Raw genomic sequence first — 9,371 nt, 5'->3', positions numbered from 1 at the left:
AAACCAGCACCACACACATCCCAGTTATCTGCCTACCCTGGAAGGCCTTCTTGAAGTTAACAGGGTCTCACTGTCTCCCAGGAGTCTTTCGCTTTTATCTTCTGCCCCACTCTGGGCTCTGGTAACCACCCCCTCCTTCTTTTGATCCTATTGTTTTGTTATGCATGGCAGAAGAATTTGAAGTCAGAACCATCTCTGTCACCGCTCTGGATGGACCCCACTGGCATTTTGGGATTGGCAGGCTACCCCAAGAAGCAGGTCCTGTGTACACTGGAAGTCAGAGGGACCCAGTGTCTGACACTTGTCTACGCAACAGCACTCACCCCTTGCCCAACTTCCCCCAGGTCCTCCTAGCTTGGAGCTGGAGCTGCAGGCCATACCAGGGCCCACGCCCTGACCGGGCATACAGGCTTGCCATTGTCTGGCAGTGCCAGGCACCCACGTGAAGAATGCAAAGCAACAGACTGGGGGTTTGTCCCTGCAGTGGGGGCTGAGGCTGTGGGGGAGGAAGCTGGCCGTGTTGCAGCTCAGGAAAGGCCGTGGGATGCAGGGGATGCAGGGGGGCGGCTGGGAGGCCGGCCCGAGTGGGAGCAGGGGTGTAACATTCTTCCCGCACCCATGCCAAGCCTGTGGGGCTGAAATGAACGTGAGAGGATTGCTAATGAGACCCAGGGGAGTTAAACATTCCCTGCTCCTGAGGCCTGAGTGAGAAGGGGTGGACAGGGGTCTAGGAGGGGGCAGCCTGAACCCCAGGAATGTGCAGAGGCCACTGCCCCTGCCAGGCTGCTCGGGAGCTAGGGGCCCAGGCCTGCGTCTCAGGTGCCAGCAGGAGCTGCTGAGCCAGCCAGCAAAGGGATTAACTGGCTAAGCAGTTCTTCCTCCAGGCCCATGCCAGGTGCTGGCGCAGGTCTCCCCAGATCCCCATCACATCTGAAGCTGGCCTGCAGCCACTGCTGGCCCAGGAACTGTAGGGTCCCTCTTCCGACTCCTCAGACCCCAAACAGACCCTACAGCACATGTTTCCTGGTTTGGGTTCCCCTTATTTTGCCACACATGACTTCCAGGTACCCAGGACTCTTCTCAACACCTCATTCTAGCCTAGTCTCTGCACATCTGGCCTCAGAACTCCTACCAAAAACTAACTCTAGGGGGTATAGCTCAGTGGCAGAGTGCTTGCCTCACATGTGCAAGGCCTGGTTTTCATACCGAGCACATACGCAAGCATGCACTCACACACACATACACACACACACACACGAGTACGCGTGCACACATACACACAAACACACACTCACATGTGCAAGGCCTGGTTTTCATACCGAGCACATACGCAAGCATGCACTCACACACACACACACACGCACACACATGCACACACACAAGTACGCGTGCACACAAACACACACTCACATGCACACACACAAGCACGCACGTGCGCACGCACACACATACAAGCACACACACACAAGCACACACTCATGTCTAACTCTAGTTTTTCCTGCTATAACTAGAATCTCTCTTTTTTTTTTTCCATTCTCAAGCCAGTGGGCAAGAAAGCCCAGGTTCAGATCAGGGATGAAAACACAGCAAAGCCAGTATCCACCGACCTGGAGCTTGGCGTAGGGATGAGAAGAATTCCCACTGAAACTGCACTCCTGAAGGGGTTTCCCTGGTTGGAAAAGCCTTGAGAGTCACTACTCCTAGCCCCTCCCTTCCTTACTCTTGAGGCAGGGAGGGCAAGGGTACCCCCTCCTGGGCACTGAGTCCCGCCCTCCACTCCCAAGAAACTGGGCAAGAACTCTGCCTAGGACTGGCTGTGGGCGGGTTTTGGCCTTTTCCAGCCTCTGGGCCACCCCCTGCATTCTGGAATCCAGCAGCCACTGCCTTTGCTGGGCTGCCTCTGGCTGGCCGGTCAGCTGTCCCCTCTCCTCCCCTACTCCTGTGCCACTTAGCTTCCCTGTTCCAGCTGTTACTCTCACCATGACCACAGCGCTCCTCAGGACCCTGGCCCATCTCTGAGCCCTGGAATCCTCAGACTCCTCCCTGGGCCATGGCCAACTCCGGCCTCCAGCTCCTGGGCTACTTCCTAGCCCTGGGTGGCTGGGTGGGCATCATCGCCAGCACTGCCCTGCCACAGTGGAAGCAGTCCTCCTATGCAGGCGACGCCATCATCACTGCCGTGGGCCTCTATGAAGGGCTGTGGATGTCTTGCGCTTCTCAGAGCACGGGGCAGGTGCAATGCAAGCTCTATGATTCGCTTCTGGCCCTGGACGGTAGGCTTCGGGAAGGAGCCTGGGAGGGGATTGGGGAGGTCTAGGCCAGGCTCGCCAGGCTACATGCTCCATCCCGATGTGATTCCCTAACTGCCGTCCCGTGAACACCAGAGAGTCCAGGCCAGCCAGGTCTCTGGGCTCTGGAGAGGCATCAGTACAGGAGGCTGGCAGACTGGGTTCCCTGTCCTGGCACCCTAGCCTCACTACTCACCCAACCCTTCATACTCTGATGTTCTCCTGTGTAACCAGGACACTAATACATAGGACATGGGAGGGTGGACTGAGATGAGGGTCTGGCTCTATAAACCAATTAATACCATCTGCTCCTCTTCTCTCCATATTCTATACTGACACGTGTCCACACACACACACACACAGGTGTGTACACCTCACACAGATGGACACAAAGCACTAGAACACACCCATGCACACATGCTCACATACACACCTACTCCTGGGATGTGGCATTTCAACCGTCAAGCTGGCTCACAGTCAGACACTCTTACAGCTCTGACCTTGGCAGGGCCATCCCTCCTGCACTCCAGTAGGGCTCTGCAGGTACCTGAGGAGAACGGCCACCAGCCAGCCCCACTGCACACTGAGCCAGGCAGATCACCGGTCCTCCAAACTGTCTGCAGCCTAGAACTGACCAGCACACCCGTAGAGAAGCAGGCATACCACTCCATGGATGATTGACAGGGCTGCTGCTGGGGACCACACTGGGCTTGGGTGGGCCTCACACTCTCTGCTCTTTTTGAACTGGCAATCCTGAGCGGCACCCAGCCCCATCTCCTGCTGCTTCGGGGTGCACCAGACCCGAGAGAAAGCAAAAGAAGAGCAAAGTCAAGCTATCCTGTCACTCAGCACCATTCAGAGGAGCCGGTCAGGGCCAGTGGGAATCCCCCCAATACACACACACACAATCTGTTCTCATCCACGCACTGTCTCTTCTCACTAGCAGGCAAGTGGTCGGACCTCTTTGGGCCTCTGCTCAAGCCCCTCCACACTGGGTTCCTCCCATTCCTCCTTGTTGCCATCACCCCCTACCCCCGAGTTCCCCACTGCTGCTCAGTACCTCCTCGCTGTTCCAGGTCACATCCAGTCAGCGAGAGCCCTGATGGTCATGGCAGTGCTGCTGGGCTTTGTGGCCATGGTGCTCAGTGTCGTGGGCATGAAGTGCACTCGGGTTGGAGACAGTAACCCCATCGCCAAGGGCCGTGTGGCCATCTCCGGGGGTGTCCTCTTCCTCTTGGCAGGTGAGTGCCCTGCCTCCTCCCCCTCCTCTTGACTATGTAGCCAGCCTGCCCATGTGGCTGGCAGGGCTGGGCAGAACTGAGCACCCCCCTTACTTGGTCCTTAGGTCTCTGTACCTTGACCGCTGTCTCGTGGTATGCTACCCTGGTGACCAAGGAATTCTTCAACCCCAGCACTCCTGTCAACGCCAGGTGAGTGCAGGAGCTGGGCCTCCTTCTTATCTGTCTTCCCCTGGTCCCAGCTGCCACTTGGAAGAGGAAATAGGGAATGGGCCCCAGCTAGTTTCTGAGAAAGGAGAGTCACATGAAGGTCCTTGGGAGGGACAGGAGAGCTGCTGAGAACATTCTGGGGCAGCCAGGCCCCTGAGCAGCCCAGGGCCCTAGCTAGCTCTGGGTCTGAAGTCTAGCTCTATGCTAGAGTGACCTGGGTCACTTGCGATTTAACCTTTTCATGCCAGAACTAGCTCTCTTGTGGTTCTGAGGCTCCAAGGGGTGATGAGGAAAGAGGCTTTGTACAGGGCTCAGGATGCCCTCCAGTTTTGCTTCCACTGGCGGCAGCAGGTCAAGGTGGCCTCTTGGAGGAGGCGGTAGAATGGGGGTGGGGCACTGGTAATACAGACTGGAGCAAATGGGTAGCTAGGATAAGGCCCAGCAGCGGTGAGGAGAATTTGCCTCTCAGCTTGGGTGAAGCGGCAGCTGCCCTCTGCTGCAGGGAGGAGAGGCCAGCCCAGTGGAGCAGCTGCTGCCTTGGCCTCCAGGAGAGGGCTCTGGGTGAGGGAAGTAGCGGCGGGATGCAGGCCATGTACTCTAGGGAGCTACTGTGGTCAGAAATTGTAGGGTTAAAGGCATGAGGGAGGGACTTTCAGAAGAACCTGGATGTACCTGGTTCTTCCCTTCCTCCCAGCCCAGTCAATTATCTTGCCAACTCTGGGGTGGAGGAGGATGGGAAGGGATGCTTGGGTTGTCTCTATGGGACGGCTCATGGAGAAGACAGAGAATTTGGACAAGAGAGCTGTGCCTTGGGTGTGCAGCTACAGCACAAAGACCTGCCATGCAAGGTCTATCCCAAGGAGACAAGCAGGGAGCAGGACCATCACTTCAGGACTCCCGGGGCTGCCTGGGCTGAGTCCTGTCTGCCCTACAGGTACAGGTCAAAAGATCCTTCTGGTTGGGGTGGAGGAGAGCAACAGGGCAAATATCCCAGTCTGGAGGTCCCATAGGAACTGGGCCCTGAAGGTAGCTGTTCTAGGAGGGAAAGAAAACTCTGGAAGAGCCAGGCTGGATGTGGAGAGCCCAGAGGATCAGACAGAAGAGCAACAATCTCTAGAGGGCAGCGAGGAGCTGCCCTAGCTGGATGCTGGTCTGTAGACCAGACCGTGACTGGGAAAGAAGGCCACAGATTGTCCCGCTGCATCCATCTAAATTTCTGTACCCATACCTCCACCAGCCAGATGAGGAACTGAGCCTGAACTGCCTACCTAGACTTGAGCTATGTGCTGTGAACAGGCTAGCGGGGAGGGAGGCAGGGCAAGCAGTCACCCTAGTTCATGCGGAAATGAGAAGGAGGCCTGGGATATCTTGTGTGCTGTCTTCTGTCCACCAGGTGCTGGTTGGGACCAGGCTGGTCTAGGGTCTGCAACCTGATATAGCCCTCCCTACCTCTTACAGGTATGAATTTGGTCCAGCTCTGTTTGTCGGCTGGGCCTCTGCTGGCCTGGCCATGCTGGGGGGCTCCTTTCTTTGCTGCACATGTCCAGAGCCGGAGAGAGTCAACAGCATCCCACAGCCTTATCGCTCTGGACCCTCAACTGCTGCCCGAGAGTACGTCTGAGTCGGCCTGCCCTGCCCAGCCCAGTTCAGCCATCTTTCCAGCAACCCTCTTGCCCAGAACTCCAGCCAGCCTTCATGATACCCTAGGCAAGGGTAGGCAGGGTCCAGATCCCTTGAACTCAGTCTGGAGCTCCAGTGTCCGGTGTTCAACACAGGCTCTGAGCTCCAGACTCAAGACACTCAAAAAGATCAGAAGCAAGACCCAGGCAACACATGTCACCCAGTGAGACCCAAGCCTGTTCTGTCTATACCAGAACGAGCACACAGGGCCTTAGGCTCCTTCAGCTGCCCACTTATTCACTGAAGGGGTCACCTGCCTACTATATGCTGGGCCCTGAGGATCTCAGAGCAACAGAAGGATCCCAGCGCACAACACTTTGGGCCAGAGAGCCCTCATACTCATCCAGCAGCTCCTCCCAGCAGCTCCTCCCAGCAACCAGCTAGAGGAAATTCTCTAGGCTAAGGACTGTCTCCCACATGACACCCAAGGACACTGAGCTTCAGAGAGAGCTGTCTGTTAGAACGGGCCTCAGGCTCTCACAGTTAATTGCCCAGCACTGTTTGGGTGCCCATACAGGTCACAAGGTCAGACTGTCTCACTCTCGTCCCCAGAAATGGGCCCCAGGCAGGGCTGCCCTAAGACTCGTGTACCTGAGCCCTGACTCCACAGCCCCTGTCTGCTTCACCTTGGCTCATCCCACTAACCCGTTTTTTCTCTTTTGACTTGCAGACCGGTTGTTAAATTGCCCGCCTCCATCAAGGGCCCCTTGGGTGTGTAAAGTTCGGGTTCCCAGCCAGGCCCTCCCCACTACCACATCTAGACGGTGTGTTTGGTACTTTATGGAAAGAGAAGCGAATATTCAGCCCCGAGTGTGATGTCATCCTGTCTGTTCCCACGCGCCTAGGGTGGGGTCTGGACTAGAGAGGTCAGAACCAACTCCTAGGGCTATTGCGCTGGGCTCGAGGATGCAGGCAGAGGAAGCAGGGAGCATGTACAGTTCCTGCTCCCTAAGCTGCCTGCCCCACCTTGGAGTTTGGTACCAGGACTTGGATGATGGGAACCCACAGCTAGTCCTAGAGGCCACCTAAAGCCTGGCCTAGGAAGGGTGCAGGACCTCAGGGAACCCCTGGCATGAAGACCATCCCATAGGTAGGTAGAATGTCCTAAGCTCTCCTTGGGAGCCCTCCTGAAGAAAAGGACAATCTCTGTAAGGCCCAACTAAGGACTGGGTCACAGCTGAGTGACGGGACACTGTAGGAGCTCCCTCAGTGAGGAAGAGGACAGAGAGGACTGTCCTGCGCAGACTCCAAAGCCCTCGGCTCAGCTCTCACCCTAATCCTACAGTGATTGTCAGCTTCCTTGTGCTGAAGTGCGGTCAGGGGACAGGGCTGTGGGTCTTTGAGGCCAGGTATGACCTTCTAGAAGAGGTAAAGTCCTTGGAGGAACTGAGGGGAAAAAAGCTCAGCAAAGGGCCAGCCGTGTCCTTCATCCTCAGTGCTCCCATCCAGAGTGCGCTGGCCCCTGCCTTCACTTGTGGGCTTCTGCCACTCAACCCTCTCCCTGGACTCCAGGTCTGTCCCTCTCCTGAGAAGAGACATCCACCACTACCCCTCTCATGCTTCCAATATGCCTTCCTAGCTAGCTAGCTAGCGCCAGCTTCTTCCACTTCTAGTCTGTGACCATATCTCCCGCCAAGTGACTGAACCCCCAGAACCTTGTTCAGCTTCTTGAAGACTGTGCAATCCCGGGGTGCAAAGACCAAAACACTACAGCTGACAGTGGTGGAGGAGGAGGGAAGCAGGCACAGAGATGCTATGGCCAGATAATGATATACCTGCTAAACTGCTGGCCAATTAATCTTCTGATTGGTGGCAGCCGTCAACCCCCATGGACGCTTCTGATTCTAAACAGGTTTCCTGAGCGAGGCCCCTTGAGCTGTGAGAACTGCAGCTGAGTCCTCTCTGGGTGCCCGAAAGCATCAGAGGGTTCCTGGCCTTAGGTGCACATTGGAGTCTCTTAGAAGTGGATGCCCAGCCTCCTCCCAGACACGAAGACTTAGTTGGTCGGGTGAGCCCGGGCATCAGAATTCACAGTTCCTTTGCAGTGTGTGCTTCACACTGGCGGTACTTCCTTGAGGCCTACACTCAGACCCTCTGAATCACCTGTGGAGGGCGGAAGGAGCCTGCCAGAAGAGGGTGGGGGAGAGGCAAGACCAGAAAGGAAGTTTCATCCACCTCCTGCCTCTCCGGAATCCAAACCCCTGGAGGAGACGCCCACATCCTTCCCATCCATGTTCCTTTGTCCTTAATGATTTCCACTTTGAATCCTGTCACACGCAGCCCGACTAACAGAGTTTGTAGCCTAGGAACCTAGTGTGACACAGATGTCCCCTTCCCGGGTCTGGTACTCAGCAGCATTTGAGTATGAAGCTGGCAGGAAACTTTGTGTGCCCTCTTAAGAGTCTGAGGGCTAGGAGGCTCAAAATTTGGTGGGGGAATTTGGAGGCAGAATGTACTGGCTACATCTTGTGGTTGTCAGGGGCAGGCTGTGGGCGAAGAGAGCTCCATGCAAGGACGGGACCTGGAAGTAGGGTGGCATTATCTGTTTCTCCACTTAAGGAAGCCCACTCTTCCCCATCCTGGGGACCGGAAGGGCAGAGGGTCAGTCCTTAATGAATTACACAACCAATTTAGGCGGTGATTAAAACCGTGAGGTACTGGGGTGGGGAGGAAGTGTGTGGGAGACAATGAAGGAGTGAAAGCTGTGTGTTTTTGGGGTGTGTGCTCTCCGCGTCTCTTGTGGCGCCCCCCTCTCCGGGTTTGTGTCCACTCTGCTGTTTACTGCTCTGTTCTCAGGCTGAGGGCTCTGGCAGCCACTGGGGAAGATAAGCTCACATACAAAGGGATGGTTCTAATTTCATCGCCGTTGTGTTTTAGTAAACAGAATCCCAGAAGTGAAATTGGCAATGTATACATTTAAGAACCATGCCCATGCATTCGGTTCCTGATGTCCCAGACCCTTGGGGAAAGGACCAGGAGGCTATAGGCTGAGAAGAACCTTGAAAACCAAGAATATGACAGAAGGCTTTGAGACAATTTCAAGAAATATTTTTGTGCTACATAATATTGTAACTATGTGTGATAACGACACTTGAATATTGGCTATTTTTTTTAATTTTTTGATTCTTACCCAGATAAGGTGCAACTGAAACAATGGCTGGATTTGCTTTAACGTCTCTTAGAACAAGTTCATGGGCAAGGAAAGTTATGACATTGAGAATCCCCATCCCCTGACGAGGTCCACTCTACCCCTCTTTGTACATTTGCTAATGAAAGAAAAATAAAAAGTTTGAAGAGAACTCCAGTGTTTGCCGGCTGCATCCATCATCACCCTCACCCTGACCAAGGAATAAAAACCACTTAATATCTGAGCACACTCGAGTCTCACGGTGCCTCAGACTCCGTCTGTGCGTCACCTGGCCTGATGGCCACTCACTCAGCATCTCAGTTCCCACTCAGGGCTCCTGTCAAGTGTGACGTTTGACAAGACTATGTGCACCATCACTGCCCAGCTTTAAAAAGATTTTATTTTTAATTATGTGTATGCGTTTGTACAGATGTATGCCATGTGAGTGCGGGTAGCCAGAGTCTGGATGAGGGCAGGGTGTGCTTGTGAACCAGGTGAAGTGGATACTGGGAACTGGACATGGGTCCTGTGGAAGCAGCAACCAGGGCTCTAGCCATTCCTTTAGCTCAGCAAAAATTTGAGACAGGGTCCAAAAACTTGTGACTATCCTGTCTCCACCTCCTGAGTGCTGGGGTTCCAGGCATGCACTACTAAGACTGTTTCATGTAGAGCCAGGGAGGAGGGTCCAGACTTGGGACTTGCACACACTAGATAAACACTTTACCAATTGAGCTGGTCTCTCATCTTCTCCATGAGTTTTTGTTTGTTTGTTTGGTTGGTTGGTTGGTTGGTTTTTCGAGACAGGGTTTCTCTGTGGCTTTGGAGCCT

At 54.8% G+C, this 9,371-nt stretch overlaps 1 protein-coding gene across 1 annotated transcript; it reads left to right on the top strand.

The window, feature by feature from the left end:
• Positions 1-1,902: 1,902 nt before the first annotated feature.
• On the top strand, positions 1,903-8,115 carry Cldn19 (claudin 19). Its single transcript, XM_005353341.2, has 5 exons — positions 1,903-2,273; positions 3,365-3,529; positions 3,634-3,718; positions 5,195-5,347; positions 6,087-8,115. The coding sequence occupies exons 1-5, from the start codon at positions 2,051-2,053 to the stop codon at positions 6,133-6,135; spliced, it is 675 nt and encodes a 224-aa protein (XP_005353398.1). The 5' UTR covers positions 1,903-2,050; the 3' UTR covers positions 6,136-8,115.
• Positions 8,116-9,371: the final 1,256 nt, after the last annotated feature.

This window comes from Microtus ochrogaster, chromosome 10 (assembly GCF_000317375.1).
Source record: "Microtus ochrogaster isolate Prairie Vole_2 chromosome 10, MicOch1.0, whole genome shotgun sequence".
Taxonomy (NCBI): domain Eukaryota; kingdom Metazoa; phylum Chordata; class Mammalia; order Rodentia; family Cricetidae; genus Microtus; species Microtus ochrogaster.
Note: the sequence above shows the minus strand (reverse complement) of the source record. Positions and strands in the feature narration are given on the sequence as shown.

Bases quoted from the DNA above. Each gene is read 5' to 3' on its own strand.
- Cldn19 (XM_005353341.2), top strand. From the start codon at position 2,051: ATGGCCAACTCCGGCCTCCAGCTCCTGGGCTACTTCCTAGCCCTGGGT. The intron at 3,530-3,633 runs GTGAGTGCCCTG...CTTGGTCCTTAG, and splicing joins TGTCCTCTTCCTCTTGGCAG to GTCTCTGTACCTTGACCGCT. The intron at 5,348-6,086 runs GTACGTCTGAGT...TTTGACTTGCAG, and splicing joins CCCTCAACTGCTGCCCGAGA to ACCGGTTGTTAAATTGCCCG.